The 24,990-nt window shown below is 44.6% G+C and overlaps 1 protein-coding gene across 1 annotated transcript in view; it reads right to left on the bottom strand.

Moving 5' to 3' along the window:
• Positions 1-24,990, bottom strand: part of LOC120931338 (aromatase) — a 109,572-nt gene that overhangs the window by 21,506 nt on the left and 63,076 nt on the right. The window contains exons 5-7 of the mRNA XM_040342674.1: positions 6,840-7,016; positions 2,281-2,395; positions 2,054-2,168 (exon numbers count right to left, since the gene is read on the bottom strand). Of these exons, the coding sequence (XP_040198608.1) occupies positions 2,054-2,168; positions 2,281-2,395; positions 6,840-7,016 (407 nt within the window). The remainder of the gene's footprint in view (positions 1-2,053; positions 2,169-2,280; positions 2,396-6,839; positions 7,017-24,990) is intronic.

Genomic DNA, 24,990 nt, shown 5'->3' with positions numbered 1-24,990 from the left:
CAGCCATGAAGGAGTCAGCTGAGTTATTTGACCACAGCATCAGCCACTTGCTCCTTGATGCAGCCCAGCCATTACTGGATTCAGAAGTTGGTAGAACGCGTCTGTCCACAGACTCTGTGGACCGTTTGACTTTTATAAAAATTATCAGCCCTGGATAATCAGCTATGATGCCCCTGATGCCGATGTCACTTTAAGTCTTTTTGGGATGTGGAATCTCTGCAGGACTTCAAGGCTGCCTTGAGGATGTTCAATCATTTAATCTGGAAGAATGTTTTTGGTATATGTTTCATGGGCACAATTAACACCCAAAGACCAATTATTTACAGCAAGGTCAATTCTTGCTTTCATCAAGAGTACCTCTATAGGGTTACGGTGGGAAAGCACCACCGACACCCAAAGACTAGTTTTCCTGCACCCATTACTTCTATCCAAAGTCAAAGTGACACCAGAATGTACCCAAAAAATCTCTAATCTTGTTCCCAGTGCACTACATTGTAACCTCATACATCCCTGAGGAAGTCACGTGACCAGCAACCTAATGCATCGGGTGGAGCCTTGTGACGTTAGTTCCAGTGGTGTTTTACAAAAGTACGATGAGGAGGCATGTGTGTCACTACTCCCATTGCTTTTTACTGCGGTTTTTATCCTTAATTGATGTAAGCAGTTCTTTACAAAATAAATTTACTTATATATTGCACTATGGCTGTTCTTTGCTTCCTTTGAGGGCCATTTATACAAGAAGTGACATTCCTTGGAGCGAGCTGTTTCCTCTATATATGGAATTACCCAAGATGTGTTGATGCCAAGTTTTGGACTTGGTTCTTCGTCTTCGCCTGGAACCTGGATGCCTTTACAGATCCATCAGCAGGATTCCTTATCTGACTATATTATGAGCCTTGTTTGACCCTTGGGTCATTGTTGGAGGTGAGTGGCCAATTCATAAATTTAACAGTCAATGTTTGGATAGATGTTTTATCTGTTTTTTAAGTTATTCCTATGAGATTTTTGCCTTTATATGAACTAACTCCTACCATTGGACTTTAGTTTGACTTTATTCACATTTATTTATTTATTTATTTATATGTTTGGATACTCATCATATTCATTCTTTGCGTATATTACTTTATGGCACATTATTGAATAAGCACACCATTCTCATCTTTTTCTTTTACATTTATTACCCAGTGTTTTTACAGCTAATTCACGGTCACTATACATGTATTATATATCTATATTTTTTTCTCTGGGTTTATTTTCACTATATTCACTGGAGGCTGATGGTTTATATTTGCTTAAAAATTAGAACATAGTAGCGCGCAAGTTTTTCCCTTATTACACACAGGCTCCCCAGATGTTGCGGAGCAAAATAAAGGCAGCTTGCAGGGAATTTGTTATTTTTTTGTTATTTTTTTTCCCTTTATAAATGCAATTATTGCTGCAGCAGATTCTAGACATGGTACAGATCTGCCACTTTACAGGTAGACTAAAGGGACCACCCATGCACTATTTTGGAAGGAATTTTTAATTTTTATGCTTTCACTTTAAAAATCAAAAAATCATAAAAATTATGTTTTTCACAAACTTTTTTTTATTGATCCAGGTCCCCCAGGGCAGGACCTGGACCCCTATAACCATTGTATGCCCAATTACTTGCATATAACGCTTCAAAATGGGCACTTTTAATTTTTGACATTTGGGTCTCATTGACTTTTTAATGGGGTTCGTTAGTCAGGTCTGAACTTTCGCGGTGATGGGATTAGGTGGATGGGATTTTTGCTAATCTCTTGCAATACATTGGGGTTCATTTTATTGAAGACAAAAAAGCTGTTCACTTTTCAGGGGTATTTTCCCTTAGTATATTGAATGTGGTAAAATTCACTTTGCAAAGAACATCCGAAGCTTGCACGTTATTGGCAGTCCGAAGAGCTTCACCACACTGCTAAACTAGGGGAAAATCCCTGTGCAAAGTGAAATTTTACTTGCAAAGAGAAGAGCCTATTTGCTTCTCTTTGCAAGTCCATTAATGTTTTTTGTTCATTTAAACTATACACACCTGTGCAAAGATGAGCTCAGAAGCAAAATCAAGATGCTCCTCCAGTTTGTCTGAAGCTGAAAGCTCCCGCCGCTTTTGTTCAATGAGAGTTTCAACAACCTTTTTCAAATCATTTCTAGGGTACACAAAAATACTATTACTTTCAGAACTAGTGTAATTATTTTATTTTAAATTGGTACAGTTACATTCACTGTGGGAAGACCTTTGTTTAGACACTGATAACTCACGCTAATTTCTCATACTTCTTGTAGAGCCAGGAAAATTTAAAGAAAATGTCAGGTTTCAGAATAAGGGTTTCCCATGCCTCAAAGTAATTCTGGATCTTCAGGACAATTTCATTTTCTGAAAGAACACAACATCTGTGGTAAAATTTACACATATGTAAGCTATGTCCAAACATTCATACATGCATTAACTTTTCTTAGGTATATTGTGCAATACAAGCTCAGAGAAATAACATTAAAGACTAAGTCCTCTTTTCAAAAATGGACTTTAAGTTTTAAACATCTGTTAAGCCTCGTACACACGATCAGTCCATCCGATGAGAACAATCTGAAGGATGAAGCTGACTGATGGTTCGTCACGCCTACACACCATCGGTTAAAAAACCGATCGCGTCAGAACGTGGTGACGTAAAACACAACAACGTGCTGAAAAAAACGAAGTTCAATGCTTCCAAGCATGCGTCGACTTGATTCTGAGCATGCATGGATTTCTAACCGATGGTTGTGCCTACTAACGATCAGTTTTGACCTATCGGTTAGGAATCGATCGGTTAAATTTAAAGCAAGTTGGCTTTTTTTAACCTATGGTTAAATAACCTATGGGGCCCACACACGATCAATTTTGACCGATAAAAACGGTCCATCAGACCGTTGTCCTCTGGTTAACTTATCGTGTGTACGAGGCCTTAGTTGACCCCACCAATCATCTCTACTACAGATAGGATAATATTTTAACAACCATTCAGTCACTATCTAAAGCTGACCATACATTAGTAGGATTCATGTACACGGGATGCTGTTTAACCTCTCCTGAATGATTTAACTTGACAGCTAGAAACAGGCGTCTAAAAACGTCCGTTTAGCCGCCTTTACATGTCGCGTTTAGCCGTGTTTGCATCTAGACGCGTTAAATTTTTTTATTTTTTTGTTAAAATGAAAAACGTCTGTAAACAAAATGCTGCTAAATGCGAGTTACCACGTTTAGCTCTTGATATGCCTCTAAACACAGCTTCTGAATGCATTTTTTGGGGTTCCAGAAAAAGCCTCTAAACTCAAATGCCTAGAAACGACTAAATGACCCAGTGTACATGTACTGATAAGATAACATAGAGGAGAGTTCAGGAGCAGTTAAAAAAATTACGTCCGTTTACCAGCAGCAGTGTACATGAGGCTGACTTGTTGGTCTTCATGTATACGGGCCGTTGTTCAACCTGAACCTGAACGATTTAACTTGACAGCTAGAAACCAGTGTCTAAAAAAAGCCTTTAACAAGCCGTGTTTAGCTGCGTTAAGCCGCGTTTGCGTCTAGAAGCATTTGAAAAAATATATATATTGGGCCAGATTCACAGAGGAGATACGACGGCGTATCACCTGATACACCGTCGTATCTATGCGGCTGATTCATAGAATCAGTTCCGCATAGATAGCCCTAAGATCCGATAGGTGTAATTGACTTACACCGTCGGATCTTAGGATGCAATACTTCGACCGCCGCTGGGGGGAGTTCGCGTCGTATTCCAGCGTCGGGTATGCAAATTAGCAGTTACGGCGATCCACGAAGGTTTTTCCCGTCGTTACGTTGGCGCAAGTCTTTTTTTCCTTTCGCAAAGTTAGGTGTGCTTTAACATGGTGTAAAATTATTAAAAATTTTCGTGAATCTGGCTCCTGGTTTTTAAATGACCAAAACCGAAAAACGCCTATAAACGAAACGCGGCTAAACGTGGGTTACCACGGGTGGGTTTGCCTTAAAAAAAAAGCCTATAAACGCAACTGCCTAAAAACGACAGTAAACAAACGAGTGTACATGTACACATAAGATAACATTGAATGAGTTCAAAAAAGTGTCCACTCATGCCACTCCTTGCCTTTGCACTCTCTTTCTCCACCTTCAGAAGTGTTAGGAGGGAGATGTAAGAAAGACCTCCACAACATTCTAGATACCTGCACTGTGTGGGTAATTTAATGAAATAGTTAAGGGCTAGCATGAGATGAATAGATAAAATAGGAAATGATTTCTATACATAAAAAAAGTAAAAACAATACATTTTTCAGGTTCACTGCAGATAAGGATGCCGAGCATCTAGCTATCTGCATGTAACAGCTGTAACTAATTACTATGTAACAAAATACTTATATTGTTTCTATGAATGAGGCTCTTGGACTCAGGCCAGGACCTTAACTATGAAACTGAGAAAGGGTCCCAGCATAGGGCATGCGTGGGAGAAATCTAGCTGGGGAGAGGAGGAGGAATGTAGAGCATTATAGGCACTATGTGGAAGTTACAATTTAAGTGATATTAAAGAGGAACTGCAGTCTGCTCACATAATTTGTAATTAAAACATCTTTGCCATTCTGAAGCTTCCCTCCAACCACTTTGCATATTATTTTATATATATTGTGATTCTGTACTTGCCAAATATGCTGAAGAAATCTCCCTCCACTAAGTCTGCCTGCAACCATTTTAACTGTGGGCAGCTGAGGCTGCTGTCTGACACACAGAGGCACACCTCCAGCTCTGCTTCCTGGCAAACTCTCACGAGAGTGGGAGAGAGAGAGCTGTGCATGATGTCATAGGCCTAGGCTAATGACAAGACAAGAAGTGGGCTGTATAAGGTATTTACTGGCAGAAAAAAAATTCTCACTATCCAAAGTTAAAACAACAAGGGCAGATGATTTACTAGATGGAAAGTTAAACAAATTACCGAAAGTCCGCTTTAAGGGCAAAATAAAAAATGGCAGATATGATTCAGCAACTATACAACCCAAATAGTGGAGAAATATCTCCAGTCCAGGACACATCTCTGGCATACTTTATAACTGCTTTCATAAAAAGTTACGGCATATTCGAAAAAAATAAATCTAGACACATCATAACCCTGGATCATACATATTTATAGAGTAGGTTTATTTTTTATTAATTAGACTTATAGTGGACTGATTGCCATGGCATTGCTTCAATACCCTACCTTAGTTTTCTGTTTCTGCTATTCTGTGCCTGGACTCAGGGCCGATCCTAGGCAGGGTGCACCCAGGCACCGCAGAGGTGGGGGCGCCAAAGCTCCAAAGTGCTCCCCTCCCTCCTCCTCGTCTGTGTCCAGAGGTGGAGCGCATGTAGCGGGTGCTGTGGTTCCCCATCCCGCTTGCTCTCTCCGCTGGCAACTGACAAGAGCGCATACCTCCCGCTGTCCCCGGAATCCGGGCTGGGTACCACAGCAGAGCTTAGCACTGGAACATGTTCCGGTACTAGACTCCACTAATTAATTCTGTCCGGTGTGCATGGAGCAGTCTCCTGTCTGCCTCACCCCCTCTGTGTGTGTCGGCTCTTTTCCCACAGGCGGTGTGATGAGAGGCTTTTGGGTTGGCCAGAGCTGCTACCAATCATACCGTGGCACTCCCAGAAATGCTCTCCGAGTGCCACCCTCCAAGTAACCAAAGATGCCACGTATGCCCTGCCCCCTGTAATGTGCTTCTGCTCCCAGCGCACCCGAGCTACATGGATCTATTGGACAAGTACTGATCTATGGGGACACCTGATGTGGGGTGGGGTGGGCTCTGATGGGGGACACCTGCTGGGGGGCTCTGATGGGGAAAACCTGCTGTGGGGGGCTCTGATGGGGGACACCTGCTGGGGGGACACTGATATGGGACATTAATGAAGACTTCTTAAGGGAGCATCTCTGTGTTTGAGTCGTAGCCATAGAAACATTTGTAAAGGGGAGGAGTTAGTAAGATGACCATGCCCATGTGGGGTCGCCAGAAATATTTCTACACCCAGGCGTCTGTGACCCTAGGGCAGGGGTGCCCAACCTTTTAAAGAGCAAGGGCCACTTAAGCGACTTGCTAACCGGTCGCGGGCCACAATGAGCGGAGCGGGTGGATGGCAGCCCACTCTACTCTATAGAGCCTACTCTACTCTTTTTTTTTAGCGGACCGGATTGGAGGTAGGGGTTTGTAAATAGACACAAGTCTATTTGCATCTGCCACTCCTTAGAGGTGAATGGAGGGTCCAATTGGGTCGGATTGACTGTGTGAAAGGCTGTTTTTACACTGATGCAATGTTTACCCGCACGGCAAGTGCAGCACAGTTCATCTGTGGCTTTCCTGCAGGTTAGCTGCACTTTGCCATAGACTTCTATTATATCCTGTAGGTGTGGTGTACTTTCAGAAAGCTCACCAATCTCACAGGTAATAGAAGTCTATGGCTCGGTGCAGGTAACCCACAGGTGCACTGCTCTGCACCTGCGGATCAGTTTAAAAGCAGCCCAGTAACCACTTACCTTTAATAACAGTCTTCTATTATATTATATTCCAGAGCAGGAGGTCGCGGGCCACATCAGAGGACTCCGCGGGCCACATGTGGCCCCCGGGCCACTGGTTGGGCATCCCTGACATAGATAATAATGGCCAGAACCAGAGACTCTGGAGAACCTCTGGAGATGCTCCGTCTTTCTCTAGGAAAGATAATAAAGCATGCCCAGGAAAGCAAAGGGGAAAAGCTGAGCTGTGAAACAGGCACATAATTATTGCAGTGGGGTTCAATACAAATGTTCTGGCTTACATACCGTCAGTAGGAATTCCTAGGAAGAGGTTGTTAGAGGTGTCAAATATGATGAGTCTCATAAGCTTAAGCACATTTACATTTCCCAGTTGATCAGTGAGGTCAGACAGGTTTGCCAGGAATCGTTCGGTGGACTTTAGGCAGTGTTCTGTAGTCTGAATAAGTCCAGGTCCAGACAGAGCTGAAAGAAGAATAGTTGAGAAGTGGGAAATTCTTCTATTTAATTATTGCAAGCCTAATTGCTCTATACTTCCAAACCAGTTAGTGGATATGAGGCACTAATTTAATATACAGCGGTACAATTTTCCATAATTAACTGTCTTCCCTGCAGATTTTGTTCATTAGCAGTTTTTCGCCAGCTTCGTGTAACGAGTTTTGTGACACACAGTACAGTATAAACAGCTTATAACCAGCTATTTATGTAACTCTAATGGTTGTGCGTGTTTTCTAGAATTATTTATATCAGTGAGTCTAAATTACCCATTTTATATTGTTAACATGCTGTGTTTACACATCACCTATTAGTTCTATGCAATGACCAGAAAGGCACCCATGACATGTACACAAGGACTGTTAGATCATCATACATATGTTTATTAACCACTTCAATACTGCGCACATTCACCCCCTTCCTGCCCAGGCCAATTTTCAGCTTTCAGCGCTGTCACACATTGAAAGACAATTGTGCGGTCATGCAACACTGTACCCATATGATTTTTTTTATCATTTTTTTGTAGACAGATAGAGCTTTCTTTTGGTGGTATTTAATCACCACTGAGTTTTCTATTTTTTTTCTAAACAAACAAAAAAAGATTAAAAGAGAAGTATGTTTTTTTTTTGCTAGTTATACTTGCCTAGGTGGATGCAGCATCAGACCGATGCTGCATCTGTCCCCCGCTGTCTTTGCACTGAGAACTGAGCCACAGAACACTGCCAATGGCTTGGTTCTCACACCTCTCCGAGCAGATGATGCTGACTATCAGTCAGCATTGCTTCTGCTCTACTTCTCCACGCTCATTGGAGTACTGAGCCATGGTGGGGGTGTATCCCAACTTGGAAGTCGTGATGACGCGCTGCCTCGACTGATGGCAGTGACGTCAGTGGAGAGCGGACTTCAGACTGATCTCCACTGAAAACGGATCACAGGAGTGAAAAACGAATTGCACTCCTGTGACCCAGAGGAGAAGCCCAGCCTAAAAAGCCCAGGCTGGACCTCTCCTTTAAAAAATCTTGCGAATAAGTGATTTTTCTCCTTCACTGATGTCCACTGATAGGCGGCACTGGTAGACTGCACTGATTGCACTGATGGGTACTGATAAGGCTGCACTGGTAGGCGGCACTTATGGGCACTGATAGGCACTGATAAGCAGCACTGATGGGCACAGATGAGCAGTGTTAATTTTGTCAACTAAAACGACTAAAACATTTTAATCGACTAAATGAATACTATTTTAGTCGCCTAAAACTAAAACAACTGAGATGACTAAAATACGACTAAAACTAAAATGGCTTTTTAGTCAAAAGACTAAAATGGGACTAAAACTAAAATGCCATTTTAGTCAAAAGACCAAGACTTATGCCGCGTACACACGACCGTTATTCATGTCATTGAAAAAAACGATGTTTTTCTCGACGTGATTCCTCTCAAGCCTGCCTTGCATACACATGATCGTGAAAAAAAAATGCTCTAGCAAAGCGCGGTGACATACAACGCACTATAAAAGGGAAGTTCCATTTGAATGGCGCCACCCTTTGGGCTGCTTTTGCTGATTTTGTGTTACCGCGTGTTAGTAAAAGTTTGGTGAGAGATGATTTGTGCTTTTCAGTCTGTTACAGCGTGACGAATGTGCTATCTTCATTACAAATGCTAGTTTTACCAGAACGAGTGCTCCTGTCTCATAACTTGCTTGCTGTCTCATAGCATGCACGTTTTTTCCCAGCGTACACACGATCGTTTTTCATGATGTGAAATAGAGCGACGTGAAAAACAATGAGAAAAATAGAGCAGGTTCTATATTTGTTAACGCCCATTTTTCTCGTTGAGAAAATGCTCTGGAGCCTACACACAACCGTTTTTCACGACCAATTAAAAAAAATCAATTTTTCTCGTCATGAAAAACGGTCGTGAATATGCGGCATAAAATTAAATTGAAATTTGACTTTAAAATTAACACTGGTCTGTAGTGCATGTTCATACCTCCAATACCATAAACAATAACATATGAGATTGTTCACTCCAGCAGTATAAGATGAGTTTGGAAATTGTAGAGAAATGTTCACTAATGCATTACAATTTAATTGCACCCATTAGATTTTTAGAAGACTAAAATTTGTTTTAGTCAACTAAAATGTCCTGGCGATTTAGTCGACGAAATATGGCTAAAACTAAAACAATTGCAGAAGACAAAAATGGGACTAAAACTAAAATGCCATTTTAGTCCTAAGACTAAAACTAGATCGAAATTTGCTGCCAAAATTTACACTGCTGATGAGGCAACACTGATGAGGCAGTACTGATGGGCACTGATGAGGAGGCACTGACGGGCTGCACTGATAGGCTGCATTGATGGGCACTGATAGGCTGCATTGCTGGGCACTAATTGGTACTGATGAGGCTTCACTGATAATCAGGGCACTAATTAATCAGTTGATAAAAGCAGAAAAAATAAAACAGGCCCGTACAGAGCTGCAAACCCCTGGTTTGATGTATAAGCTGTGTGGGATGACCAAGTCAGAAGTATCGATAGTATGTGCTTCAATCACCAAAAGGAATTCACCACGTGGGGGGATATGGGGTCCCCTTCGGGGAAAACGCTCACCAGATGGTTACTTTAAAACAGCATCTCAGTGCAACTCCTCACTTGTCACTTTCAGATGGTGGATATAAAACAGCATACCAATCTATCTCCTTGAACACCGTATGGATTATCACTCTCCAGGCATTTATCCGCAGGTATATAAGGGAAGGAAAAATCCATATAGCGCAATATTGTTTGATAACTTTTTTAATGTCACCAAAAAAATATATACAAGCCCCCTTATAAATACATGCGTACCATAAAAAATGAATAATCAGGCAAATAAATAATGTTGTGTAAACGTTTTGAAACTCTCACTGGTTGCTGTACCCCTGAAGACCGCTTTGGAATACTTCCTTTAGCTGCTTCCTGGTTCCTACTCGTGTGGAGCGCAAACGTCACTTCCGGTAAGGGTGCTGGATAGCCACGCTCTGACGTTTCGTCCGTTCGGACTTCCTCTAAGAGCGTGACCAACCAGCGCACCCCCCAGAGTTAAATAGTGCAGCGCCGCCCGCCCACCAATGACAGAGCTCCGGATGGGGCGGACGCATCATCCGTGTGGCATTGGTTTTCCTTCTCCCTCTGGGAGCCGTAGTTAACCACGCCCTAGAAGGGGAGGAGATGTTTGGGTCAGCGCTTGTACTGCGCTCCCAATGCCACTCACTGTTCCCACCATAGAACAGCTTCGTTAGTGGAGATTGTACATCAAACCAGGGGTTTGCAGCGCTGCTGCAGGACGGATAACAAGCTCTGTACGGGCCTGATTTATTTTTTCTGCTTTTATCAATTGACTCAAGCAGCTGCTTTCATTGTTTACATTGTGTTATATTTTGGACAGATTATTTATTTTCTTGGATTTTGGATTGATCCTAAGCGCAGGGTTGTACTATAAGTAGGGGGGCCAGTGAATAGTACCTCTGTATACTAATTGATCAGTGCCCAGATTATCAGTTTAACTGTGCCCTATCGGAATTGCCGGTTACTGGCCCTCCTCTCCTCATGTTGTGATAGCGTGCAAGGAAAGGAATGCCGATAACAGGCAAGTTTGTATACATAAGATCAGCTATGATTGGACACACCTGATCACATGGTAAAGGGTCGCTATGATTGGCACCCTTACCGCGCTCTGTGATCAGGACACAGCGATAACAGAGCCCACCAGATGCACACCCCAAGGGGTACATGGTTTTGGGAAGACGTCCATGGATACCCTCCCAGAACTGGATGACTGCGCTGTAGTCGCCTTTTGGCTATAGCACGGTCAGGAAGTGGTTAATGCTCTATGCACCCTGAATAATCTTATTACACAAGACTGATTGGGTGCATTAAACACATTGATTTAATGTATAGCATTTCCTAATTAGTAAGTATCAAGCCAAACAATGTGAATAAACATGTAGCAAAACTCAGCTATATATTTTCCCCCAAACATGTAATTGTACAGCTACTTAATTCAACTTAATTGAAGGGACAGCAAACCTAAATCACAGGCTGTTATATGTGAAATAACTATAGTTTGGAGTTCTCTATGCATGCAAACGTTTCACTTTTGAGAATTTAAAAGTCAACTCCAACTAAACATGAATTTGAACAGCAACTCAAGCACAACTGTAAAATAAATAGCTTAAAAATCGAATGCTGCACACACACGATCGGAATTTCCGACATCAAATTTTCAATGTGAGCTTTTGATCGATTATTCCGATCGTGTTTACAGGTAATACTCGAAAAATTTGAATTTTGTGTAAAAGTTCATTTATTTCACTAATGTAACTTAAAAGGTGAAACACTAATGTAACTTAAAAGGTGAAACTAATATATGAAACAGACTCATTACATGCAAAGCAAGATAATTTCAGCCATGATTTGTCATAATTGTGATGATTATGGCTTACAGCTCATGAAAACCCCAAATCCACAATCTCAGAAAATTTGAATATTGTGAAAAGGTGCAATATTCTAGGCTCAAAGTGTCCCACTCTAATCAGCTAATTAAGTCATAATACCTGCAAAGCGTTTCTGAGCCTTTAACCACTTAAGGCCCGGACCTTTAGGCAGCTAAATGCCCAGGCCAAGTTTTGCGATTCGGCACTGCGTCGCTTTAACAGACAATTGCGCGGTCGTGCGACGTGGCTCCCAAACAAAATTGGCGTCCTTTTTTCCCCACAAATAGAGCTTTCTTTTGGTGGTATTTGACGTCATGCCCGCAGTCTGCCCGAGACTGTTGTGGCCGGAAGTGGGTGCAAATACTTGTCTTTAGACAGGTATCTGCACCCCCCTTCCCCTGAAAGGTGTCAAATGTGACACCAGAGGGGGGAGGGTTCCGATAAGCGTGAGTTCCACTTTAGGGTGGAGCTCCGCTTTAAGTCCAGGGTCAATGCAGCCGTCTACCAGGAGATTTTGGAGCACTTCATGCTTCCTTCCGCAGACGAGCACTATGTGGATACTGACCTCATTTTCCAGCAGGACTTGGCACCTCCTCCACACTGCCAAAAGCAACAAAACCTGGTTCAATGACCGTGGGATTACTGTGCTTGATTGGCCAGCAAACTCGCCTGACCTGAACCCCATAGAGAATCTGTGGGGCATTGCCAAGAGAAAGATGAGACATGGGACCGAACAATGCAGAAGAGCTGAAGGCCGCTATTGAAGCCTCCTGGTCTTCCATAACACCTCAGCAGTGCCACAGGCTGATGGCTTCCATGTCACGCCGCATTGAGGCAGTAATTGCTGCAAAAGTGGCCCAAACCAAGTACTGAGTACATATGCATGCTTCTACTTTTCAGAGGTCCGATATTGTTCTATGTACAATTCTTGTTTTATTGATTGCATGTAATATTCAAATTTTCTGAGATTGTGGATTTGGGGTTTTCATGAGCTGTAAGCTAGGGTTGTCCCGATACCGATACTAGTATCGGTATCGGGACCGATTCCGAGTATTTGCGGGAGTACTCGTACTCCCGCAAATACCCCCGATACCGAAATAGAATACTTCCCGCCACCACCGCCGCCGTCCCCGCCGACGCCACCACCGCCGCAGCCGCATCCCCGCTTGGTTATTACGTGCGGGGAACATTACAGCTTTCATTTGAATAGCTGTAGTCTTTCCCGCGCGCCGCGTATAGACACTCCCCCTTGCTCGGGTGAACTGTCCAATCCCGAGCAAGGGGGAGTGTCTATACGCGGCGCGCGGGAAAGACTACAGCTATTCAAATGAAAGCTGTGATATTACCCGCACGCTGCAAACCATTCCATGCCGCACATGTGACAGCAGAATGTGGCGGCGTTGCACGGGTTAATCCGCAGTGCTCACCAATAGCAGACAGGGCGGTTTTGCCGGCTGCGCATTATTCTAGATGCTGCTTCCTGAAATCCTCCAATCCCAGCACCCCCCGCTCTGCTGACACCCAGGCAGGTAATAGTGCGCCGTGTCCTACACCCGGAGTCACCCCATTGCCGCTCACAGACCGGATCTGCTGGTGCCGTAGCTTGCAGTGTCGCTCAGGAGGCCGGGGGTCCCCGCTAACATCGCTCCTCTGTAATGATCTGTTCGTTGCTTGTCTGTCTGTGACCTGTAATACTAGTACTGCAGGGTGACTGAAACATGTGAGACAGGTCTCCTCCTGTGTGTGTCAGCAGGCTGGGATCGCTACTATGGGGACAGATTGTATAGGAATGCATGGGGAGATCTTCACCTGTGATCAGTTTGTTTTTTCTACTTCTGTGTCACAATAGATGTCATCTATTGTGACACAGAAGTAGAAAAAACAAACTGATCACAGGTGAAGATCTCCCCATGCATTCCTATACAATCTGTCCCCATAGTAGCGATGCCAGCCTGCTGACACACACAGGAGGAGACCTGTCTCACATGTTTCAGTCACCCTGCAGTACTAGATGTGATTTCCAATGTTGTCCAATGGTATGGGACTGTGATCCCCTTTGATTTTCTGCTGTTGGAATTTCTGAGGCATATGAGGAACAGGAAATGTTTTATTTCATGAAATTATAACCTGTGTTCAAATGATTTTTGCTTTCAATCTGTTCACAATGTGTCTATTGGCTTAATTTAGGCTACCCAGGCATGTGTGAGTGATTTTAAAAGGTCAAATTGCCTTTCGGGGGAAAATAATAATAAATGCACGTATATTTTGTTGTATAGTGCAACTTTTTATTTTTTTTCTACAGGAGATTGCAAAGAGCATTACACCTGCTGCATATGTGGGGGGACATGGCTGGATTTATGGGGGACATGGCTGCATATGTGGGGGGGACATGGCTGCATATGTGGGGGGGACATGGCTGCATATGTGGGGGGGACATGGCTGCATATGTGGGGGGGGGGGACATGGCTGCATATGTGGGGGGACATGGCTGCATATGTGGGGGGGGGGACATGGCTGCATATGTGGGGGGACATGGCTGCATATGTTTGGGGACACATTTAAAAAAAAGTATCGGTATTCGGTATCGGCGAGTACTTGAAAAAAAGTATCGGTACTTGTACTCGGTCCTAAAAAAGTGGTATCGGGACAACCCTACTGTAAGCCATAATCATCACAATTATGACAAATCGCGGCTTGAACTATCTTGCTTTGCATGCAATGAGTCCATCTCATATATTAGTATTATCTCATATATTAGTTTCACCTTTTAACGTACATTAGTGAAATAAATGAACTTTTACACAATATTAAAAATTTTCGTGTGTCACCTGTATACTCCATCGGACATTTGCTGTCGGGATTTCCGATAACAAATGTTTGAGAGCTGGTTCTCAATTTTTCCGACAACAAAAGTTCTTGTCCGAAATTCTGACGCACAAAAATCCACACATGCTCGGAATCAAGCAGAAGAACGGCGCTGCCTATTGAACTTAATTTTTCTCGCCTCGTCGCACGTGTTGTATGTCACAGCGTTCTTGACGTTCGGAATTTCTGACAACATTTGTGTGATCGTGTGTATGACATACAAGTTTGAGGCAACATTCCGTCGGAAAAAAATCCACGGTTTTGTTGTTGGAATGTCTGATCGTGTGTACGCGGCATTAGGAAGATAATAAAAGGTATACTGAGCCTACAGTTTTATACACTCCCTGCTATTGCCTAATCTCCTGTGGCCTTGTGGACTGCCGTGGGCTGTGGACAGGCCCGGACTGGTCATAGGGCAGACCGGGCAAATGCCCGGTGGGCTGCGGCCACCCGCTCCGTGACATGTTGCCTGGACAGGGTTAACACAGGCCGTGGCTGCCGCTCGCCTACCGCTATGCGGCCATACCTGTCATCTCTGGCGGAACTAGCGGCTGCATGGGCTGGGCTGTGTGTCTCTCTCACACACAGCTCAGCCTCAGAGCCGCGCTGACAGTTCCGCTCTCCACTCCTCCTCGTCCAGCCATGAGCGTCCACACAGGTGGGGAGAGCTGCAGGCTGCAATCCGGAATGTTTCCCCCGCTCGCCCCCCTTCTCCTTCTCATGTCGGCAGCATGGAAAGAGAAGTCTTTCCAGCCCGTTCTTCTCCCCTCCCCATTGGCCACAGCGGAGACCAATCACAGAAAAATAGAGGGCATCATGGGAAATGTAGTCCCAGAGATAGGTGGCCCAGTTGTTATCAGTGGGGAGCAGACTACAGTCCCCAGCATGCACTCTGTTGGGGGGAAAGAGAAAACCAGGAAATAGGCTGAGCAGCTACTACAGGAGACATGGAAAAAGAAAGAGGACTGTGCTGGGGGAACTAATAGCCCCAGCATCACCAGAGAGTGCCACACTTTACCCTCACCACCAGAGAGCACCACGCTGTACCCGCACCACCAGATAGCGACACGCTGTACCCGCACAACACCAGAGAGCGCCACTCTGTACCTGCACAACCCGCACAACCCCAGAGAGCGCCACGCTGTACCCGCACCACCCCAGAGAGCGACACGCTGTACCCGCACAACACCAGAGAGCGCCACGCTGTACCCGCACAACCCCAGAGAGCGCCACGCTGTGCCCGCGCCACCAGAGAGCGCCACGCTGTGCCCGCGCTACCAGAGAGAGCCACGCTGTGCCTGCGCCGCAAGAGAGAGCCACGCTGTGCCCGCACCACCAGTGAAAGCCACACTGCCCACGCCACCAGAGAGAGCAACGCTGTACCCGCTCCAACAGAGAGAGCCACACTGTACCCGCGCCACCAGAGAGAGCCACGCTGTACCTCCGCCACCAGAAAGAGCCACGCTGTACCCACGCCACCAGAGAGCCATGCTGTACCCGCACAACCAGAGAGAGAGCCACGCTGTACCCACACCACCAGAGAGAGAGCCACAATGTACCCTCACCACCAGAGAGAGCCATGCTGTACGTGCTTACTCCATTACGAACGCTAGTTTTACCAGAATGAGCGCTCCCGTCTCATAACTTGCTTCTGAGCACGCGCGTTTTTTTGCGTCGTTAAAGCCCACACACGACCATTTTTTATGACATAAAAAACGAAAACGTTAAAAACGACGTGAAAAATTAGAGCATGTTCGAAATTTTTAATGCCCATTTTTTACATTGTGAAAAATGCTCTGGAGCCCACATACGATCGTTTTTAATGACATTAAAAAAAACGTCATTTTTTACAACCCGAAAAACGGTTGTGTGTACACGGCATAACAGGTTTTCTTCTAAGATTGCCCTGTATTTGGCTCCATCCATCTTCCTATCAACTCTGACCAGTTTCCCTGTCCCTGCTGATGCTGCCACCACCATATTTCACGATCGGGATGGTGTGTTCAGGCAGGTGATGTGCAGTGTTAGTTTTCTGCCACACATAGTGTTTTGCTTTAAAGGGCAAAAAGTTAAATTTTGGTATTATATGACCAGAGCACCTTTCTCCACATGTTTGCTGTGTCCCCCACATGGCTTCTCGCACACTGGAAATGCGACTTCTTATAGCTTTCTTTCAACAATGGCTTTCCTCTTGCTACTCTTCCATAAAGGACAGATTTGTTAAGTGCATGACTAATAGTTGTCCCGTGGAGAGATTCTTGCACCTGAGCTGTGGATCTCTGCAGCTCCTCTAGCGTTACCAAGTGTCTCTCGGCTGCCTCTCTGATTAATGCTCTTCTTGCCCGGCCTGTCAGTTTAGGTTCTCTAACAAACCTCTGAGTGCTTCACAGAACAGTTGTATTTATACTCACACACAAGTGGACTCTATTTACTAATTAGGTGACTTCTGAAGGCAATTGGTTCCACTAGATTTTAATTAGGGGTATCAGAGTAAAGGGTGCTGAATACAAATTCATTCCACGCTTTTTGTATATTTATTTGTAAAAAAAAAACATTTATTATTTTCTCTCCACTTCACAATTATGTACCACATAAGATCTCAATAAAATACATTTAGGTTTTTGGTTGTAACATGACAAAATGTGGAAAGTTTCAAGGGGTATGAATACTTTTTTTAAGGCACTGTATTTCTCTGATACCAAATGTAAATAGACAGATATGTTGCACATAATCAAATTCTAGAGGGAAAGAGCAGGCAAATTCTAGAGGGAGTATCTTTAATTATAAAAAGACTGTATGCACCTTTAAACCACAGAAAAAATATTGTACAAATTATCAGCACCGATTTTAAGAATGTTTTATATTACACAAATATTAGAGGTACAGACTGAGATTGGCTTTCCTGACAGACTCCATGGCAGCCTACATGTGGGTTTATCCCGCCTCTCATACCTCACAGGACCCTACTCCCATAAAGCATTGCTTCTCACAACAGACTGTGTTCCTTTTTTGTCCTCCTCCTAGGACCTAAGCAGTTTGTTACTTCAAAAGAAAGTGTCCCTCGGTCCATAGTCCTGGTGGTATTCACACACAGAGCGTTTGGTTAGAGCTCTGAAGTCCAACAAGTCTCAGCTATTAGCTGGACGGACATCTACAGTGTCTGCGGTACCTTTAAAAAAGCTTACTAGCCTGCCACTGGGAGGTAAGCAGTAATCTGACCATATATCCTGGCTATTAGCAGGAGGTCTCATCGCTACTGTCCCAGTCATAGAGAGGGATCTTTATCCACATCAGGTCACCATTCTCACCGCCATTCCAGTCACTCTGGAAGAAAATCATGTTGGGGATGTAAAGCTCAGGTCCCAGAAGGAAAATCCCTCTGTGAGCCATGTTATTCCCGTGCTGTAAGGGAAAGAGGAGGTGAAGACCAGCAGGTGGAAGCCCTGGTCAGAAGAGTAGTCCAAGAATCTTTGAATGGCTCTGATTCCATCCAAACAGTTGTCCCTCCTGTTGAACCATCCCCAGTCCTTGTGCAGGATAATCCTGAGGTTTCGGGGCCCTCTCAGCTTAACCGCTCCCCAAGCGTGTCCTCGGATAGTGAGGTGGAAAGTGTTAACTATGCCGCGGGCTTTGATTTCTCTCTGGTCCCAAACTTGTTTAAAGCAGTTAAGGACGCTTTAAAGTGGGAACATCCAGTAGAAGCACCTTCTAAGCAAAGGAAGTACTTCAAGCAGCTTAGAAAAGACCGTCCAAACTTTCCCCTTCTTGGTGAGCTTGGAGAAGTTATTACAGAAGAATGGTCTGGTACAGATAAGAAAAATTCTTTACTCTCTAAAATTGCAAAAATGTACTCATTCAAAAGTGACGAGGTGAGACATTTAGAGTCAGCTCCTCTAGTTGATGCAGCCTTGATGAGACTGGTAAAACACGTCACTCTCCCTCTGGAAGACACTGTTTCCTTTAAGGATGGTCTGGAGAGAAAAATAGACACTGATCTAAAACGTATTTACATTACAGCAGGCATGGCTTGTAAACCAGCCTTAGCTCTTGCAGCCCTGTCAAAAGCAATGGAGGCTTGGACAGGTGAGATGGATTCTGTGTTGTCCTGCGTCTCTGAAGACTTAGCCAGAAGCATTCCAGTCCAAGAACTAAAAATGGCTTTGGTATTTCTGGGAGAGGCATCCCTTGATCTTATTCGCTTGGTGGCTCAGGTCATGCTCTCCTCTGTTACAGCCAAGCGTGCCCTATGGCTACACCCTTGGGTGGCTGATCCTGCCTCTAAACAGGCATGGTGCAAAATACACTTTCTAGGATCTTCCCTTTTTGGGAATAAGTTGGACAGCGCCATCACCCAAGCCACAGGGGGTAAGTCAGGGTTCCTTCCCCAGGATCGTCGTCCGTATGGGCAGAAAAACATTTTTCCCAGACAAGATCAAGATCGGGAATATGGTCAAAATTATCAGACTACACCTCTTCTATGGATGGTTCTCCCAGAATTCAAGATATTCTAGGTTTTCTTCAGATGGGTCTTGATCTACCTTTATCCGTTAGCTCATTAAGAGTCCAAGTTTCAGCTATCTCTGCATTCACAGGTATATCCTGGGCTACTCACACTCTTGTTAGACAATTCTTCAAGGGAGCTATGAGACTGAGACCTCTGAGGAAACCGAGATTCTCCAAGTGGGATCTCCCTCTAGTCTTGGACTTTTTCTCAGATTTTCAAAACTCGGATCAACTATCAATCAAGGATCTTTCTCTCAAAGTAGTCTTTCTCGTAGCCATAACATCAGCTAAGAGGGTTTCAGAAATTGGCTCATTGGGATGTAAAGAACCTTTCCTTACATTCTTTCCGGATCGTGTTGTTTTGATTAGGTTCTAAACCAAAAGTGTCATCGGTCTTTCACGAGAACCAGGAGATCGTCCTTCCCACCTTTCAGTCTTCTGAGGACTCTGATGCTCATCCTTTGAATGTCAACCAGTGGTTGACACTGGTCAACCAGCACTGGTCCCTTTCCTTAATGCCATGAATTATGTAGTCTTTTCACAGGGACTGGACCAAGAGGGAGTCCATCTGCTGCAGATTACCAGAGGCAGAGAAACCTCAGGGTCGCTGAGGAGAACATTGTCCTTAGATATCACTCACCAAACATATAAATGTCTCAGGGTTAGTAAAGGACGAAACCCACCTCAGGAAACCTGCCCCATGTTCTTCTCCTCTTCCTCAATGGCACCACAGCAACCGTAACCCTCCTCTTCATGTTCCTCCAGTGCCTGCTGTGGCCTTACAGGGATTTAATTGGGAAAATTCAGGCCCTGAGATACCAAGAAGTCCTCTTTCGCCTGCTGCTTTGCGTCAAGTGCACTATTATCTCACATAGTGTCTGCTTCTGCAGGAACACCACAGGAATAGTCACACTGACTTTTGCATTGTTGTTCACTATTCAGGTTGCCTCCTCAAAGAGTGACAATACAACGCATGTGTCCTAAATGAAGAGTCGCTGTCATGGGAAAAAATCCAACTACCCAAGCCTTTCCTTATGACAGGTACTTAATTTTAGCCCAGGTGGTTTGCGTGCAGATGAAGTTATTCAGATCGAACCTGGAACTCATCCCTAGTCAGAAATCTGTAATATAAACTCTGATTGGTTTTTAAAAGTGTAGCGCCCTGCTCCCAACGATAGGGGCGCTATTGTAAGTTTAGGGGTGTCTGAGACAATAGTTGGGCTCAGACTTTACTAATTCTATGTAAATTAGCCTCTGTTCTGGCTATGGTTGTGCTCAGGAGAGATTTTCCCCTGTTGCCTGTAGGTGGCATTACCACCTCAGGCCCATGTTGGAACACGGGCTAACCATGGTGAGTTGAGTGACCCTTCTCGGGAGCAGCCCAGTGGGAGTGGTGCCCTGCTGTGCATGCTGGGAAGGGATACTTAAGGGGCAGATGCCGTTTTTAGGGATCCTTCGCCTTGTGGCCCCCCTGGGGCGAGGTATGTATGTGTGTGATTCCAGCCCCGGGACCACGTTGGTCCAAGGCTGCATCGCTGTTCAGAAGGCCCAGCTATGCTGGCTGGGGCCTATGATCCTAAGGGGATCCCAAGCTGTCCGTCCAAGTGGAGGAAGCTGCTTAACGAAGGAGACCAGGGGAGGACCTGCCCTGGAGGAGACTGAGCAATGCAAGCTGATGTCTCGGGTGAGGCCTGGAGAATTTGTTAACGAGGGATCCACTACTCCAGTTGTCTTACGGTTCGCCTTAAAGGCTCTTTTGCTGTAAGACAGGAAGATCGAGACTAAAATCCTGTGGCAGAGGATTCCTGACTATCCATTCTGTGCTCTCAGACGGTCTGTGGCAGAGACTGTTTTATACTGTCAGTGCATCATTCCGACTGCTGAGCCAAGTGAGAGGGGTCTATCCGGGTGAGCAATACCCACTCAGGAGTGAGTGGAGAACATTGAAACTTTGAATACTTTTTGTGCATTCTGGACCGCGTACCTGAACCTTCCCCTTCTCTCTACTCTCTCTACTTCCTTCACAACAATCAGCGGCCCGAAGGGGCCGCTGATTGTTGTTGGGATCTACTCTCTTGGTTTGGCTCACCCCTATTTAACAAGCTCGAACCCTCCCTTGACACATCAGAAGTCTGGTGGGTAAGGTATTGTGACCTCTGCTGGGCTGGGGATCACAATAGCAGGCATACAATATTCAGTGACAATAAAACAATAGTATTACCTGCTTTCATGGAAGGTCCCTCCAGACAAGAAAATACACTTCACACAGTGAGTGTATTTAAATAAGAAAGATAAGTTTACTTTATGTGAACTTGAAGAACAAGCATAGGTTTAGAGCACAACAAACAACTCTTAGACAATATCACACCATGATTCCGCAAGGGCCCTTGCAGGAAACAGCAATTAATACTAACAATTAATGGTTCAAACTGAAGAATAGCACTATTTACTAAGGTAGGAAGTCTATGCTCGCGAGCTCCCTCTAGCGAGCAGTTCTGCAGAACAGTTAATGTCCACGTTGCGGCCGGTCGGTGCACATTAAATTTGTAATCCACAAGTGGCTATCAGTGAAAGAATTACACAACAAAGTATCTGGAACAGCAAATGTTGGCGAAGTGATCGCTCGTCAGCGCCAGTCACTTCTACAGAACACTTAAGCAGCTAACTGGGCCTCTAAATTTCAGCTGGAGGCCGGACGTATGTCTGCGGCCTGTGGGGTGGCACTAAGGTGTCTGTCTAAGTGGAAGTCAAAAGCTGAGAATATGCTCTCTCACCCGACAGGCCGATCCGCCTGAGTTCTCCTCAGAAGGAGCGTTAGTAAAACACTGCTCCACAGCACAAAGGGGTCCCGGATGAGGGTGCTGCACTGTTTTAGTTGTCAGCTGGGCTGCCTCTTCGATCTCCGGGAACACGGGCTGGATAATGGAGTCTTGCTTCCTTCCGGATGGCTGGTCTCTCGGTGAATTTAGGCCCAGGCCTCTGGCCTAGTCGCACGGCTGGGCTGTGTCAGCAGCTCCGCATAGGAGAAGATGCAGGTCCCGAGAGAGGGAAGTCAGCCGCACCCTTAAGTAACCTCCCCCATAAGTCTGTGCGGAGGTGTCACATGCTCCACTGCTGCAGGGCATTGTGGGATGTGTAGTCTGTTTCTCCTAAGAGATAATGGAGTCCATATCTCCAGCTACTTGCAATCCCACAATGCATAACTCCTTAAAGGTAACTCACATATTTACAAGCGTGAATAAAGTTCCAGCGAGGATGGCCTGTCATTAGCCTCTGACAGGATGACCCCGCTACACAAGTTTATGCATCAAAAATAAAACCTGACAGTTTAAGGTTTTACATCTTGTGTGGACATTGCAATTCTTACAGACTTTCTCTCCTGGACAACGAACATATAGGTAACGTGCAAAACCCAAACTAAACCAGCAGCTCCTTCGGGGGTAGTGCTACATAAGCTACTGCTGAACTTAATGTCCCTTGCACTGAATAAGTCCGGAACTTTTATGTGTAATGCAACTTGCAGCATCTATCATTTTGCTGATAGGAATTTTAGCGTGTAGCTTTGGTAAGGTGATAGGACGTCTTTGTATGGAACAATCACTGAATGCTCGTAATCAAGAAAATGGGTAAATGTTCTGTTGTGAATATATTCCTTAACAAAAATGCTTAGAAGTGATTTTACACAGCGTTTGACATTTCAAACCAAAGTCTCTGCTGATTGCATTATGATTTTGTGTTCACCTGTGATTTGTACTAATCCCCTTATTGTCCAAAAAAGCCTTAAAGAGAGTCAGAAAAATCATTTGAATGCGTTAACGGCAGAGTTCTTACTCAAGCTGTATTATGTGAAATACGAAGCTGAGAAGTACATCATTGCCTACAATTGTGAAACATACTGAAAGGGGATTTATCAAGAAAAACACATTTCCTATGCTAATGTCTGCCACTGCATTGATCTCAGTACATTCATCAAGTCTGCTGCTAAAAAGTGAATACAAAGTAGAGTGTAAAAATGAATATTAATGCTCAGATGTTAAAAAAACAGCTAAATGATTTTACCTATGTCTATGTAATGAGGCAGAGTTGTCTCTTCTCTGCCTTTTGCTCTATAAGCTGATTATAGCGGAACCTAAGATGATCAGCTAAGTTAAAAACAGTTCTGTGCCCCTATTGAGGAAATCTGTCTTAATTTCCTGCCAGGAAAGGAAGAGATAGGAAATCTCTTCAACAATACACAAATCATAATTAATATTTTAGTAGTGTCTAAGAGATAAAGGTGTTGTAAAGGTAAACAATGTTTTCCCTAAATAGCTTCCTTTACCTCGTGCAGTCCTCCTTCACTTACCTCATCCTTCCATTTTGCTTTTAAAGCAGAGCTCCACCCTAAAGTGGAACTCCCGCTGATCGGAACCCTCCCCCCCCCTCCGGTGTCACATTTGACACCTTTCAGGGGGAGGGGGTGCAGATACCTGTCTAAAGACAGGTATTTGCACCCACTTCCGGCCACACAGTCTCGGGCAGACTGCTGGCAGGATGTCATCCCCCATCCCCCCTGTTGTGTTCTGGGAACACTCGGCTCCCAGTACACAGCGGGAGCCAATCGGCAGGCGTAGCGTGACTCGCGCATGCGCCATAGGGAACCGGGCAGTGAAGCCGGAGCGCTTCACTTCCTGGTTCCCTCACCGAGGATGGCAGGGGGTGCAGCAGAGTGACGAGCGATCGCTCGTCCTCTGCTGCGGACGACGCTAGACTCCAGGACAGGTAAGTGTCCTAATATTAAAAGTCAGCAGTTGCAGTATCTGCTGGCTTTTAATGATTTTTTTTTCATCGCACATCCGCTTTAAATGTCCTTATTTCTTCGGAGAAATCCTCACTTCCCGTTCTTCTGTCTGTAACTACACACAGTAATGCGAGGCTTTCTTCCTGGTGTGGAGAAAGTCTCTTGAGGGGGCGAGCAGAAGGGTCAGGACACTCTCTACTTTGCAGATCGAGAAAGGAGCTGTGTGTTAGTGGGTGTCCTGACACTCCTGCTCGCCCCCTCCCCCCTCAAGAGGCTTTCTTCACACCAGGGAGAAAGTGTCGCATTACTGTGTGGAGTTACAGACAGAAGAACAGGAAGTGAGGATTTCTCAGAAGAAATAAGGACATTTAAAAGCAAAATGGAAGGATGAGGTAAGTGAAGGAGGACTGCACTAAGGTAAAGGAAGCTATTTAGGGATTTTTTTTTACCTTTACAACCCTTTTAATACTTCTAACTATGTGTTTATTCCTGCCTGTGTTTTTCCTGTCCTTTATTTTATGTATCTGTGGGGTATCCTCATACGGAAGGTGGAGGAGTGCAAGGTCTCTAAAATCCACCAGCTCTGTGATGTTATCATGGAGGAGTGGAAGAGGACTCCAGAGGCAACCTGTGAAGCTCTGGTAAACTCTATGCCCAAGAGGGTTAATGCAGTGCTGGAAAATAATGATGGCCACACAAAATATTGCCACTTTGGGCCCAATTTGGACATTTTCACTTAGGGGTGTACTCACTTTTGTTGCCAGCGGTTTAGATATTAATGGCTGTGTGTTGAGTTATTTTGAGAGGACAGCAAATGTACACTGTTATACAAGCTTATACACTCACTACTTTACATTGTAGCAAAGTGTAATTTTTTCGGTGTTGTCACATGAAAAGATACAATAAACTATTTACAAAAATGTGAGGGGTGTACTCAATAGTGTGAGATACTGGGCTAGATTCAGCAACAACATACGGCGGCGTATCTCCAGATACTCCGCCGTAATTTCAAATCTGCGCCGTCGTATCTTTACGCCGATTCTCAAAGGCAGATATGTTTAAAAAAATAGACTTCCTCCGCCGACAGAACTTGAATACGCCGGCGTATAATTGTGTGCAATTTTACGCTGGCCGCTAGGGGCGCTTCCGTAGATTTCAGCGTATAATATGCAACTGACCTAGATACGCCGATTCACAAACGTACGTACACCCGTCAGATTTTTTTTACGTCGTTTGCGTAAGGCTTTTCCGGCGTAACGTTGCTCCTGCTTCTATGAAGCGTACGCAATGTTAAGTATGGACGTCGTTCCCGCGTCGAATTTT

This window comes from Rana temporaria, chromosome 3 (assembly GCF_905171775.1).
Source record: "Rana temporaria chromosome 3, aRanTem1.1, whole genome shotgun sequence".
Taxonomy (NCBI): Eukaryota; Metazoa; Chordata; class Amphibia; order Anura; family Ranidae; genus Rana; species Rana temporaria.
This window is presented reverse-complemented; position numbering and strand designations above follow the sequence as displayed.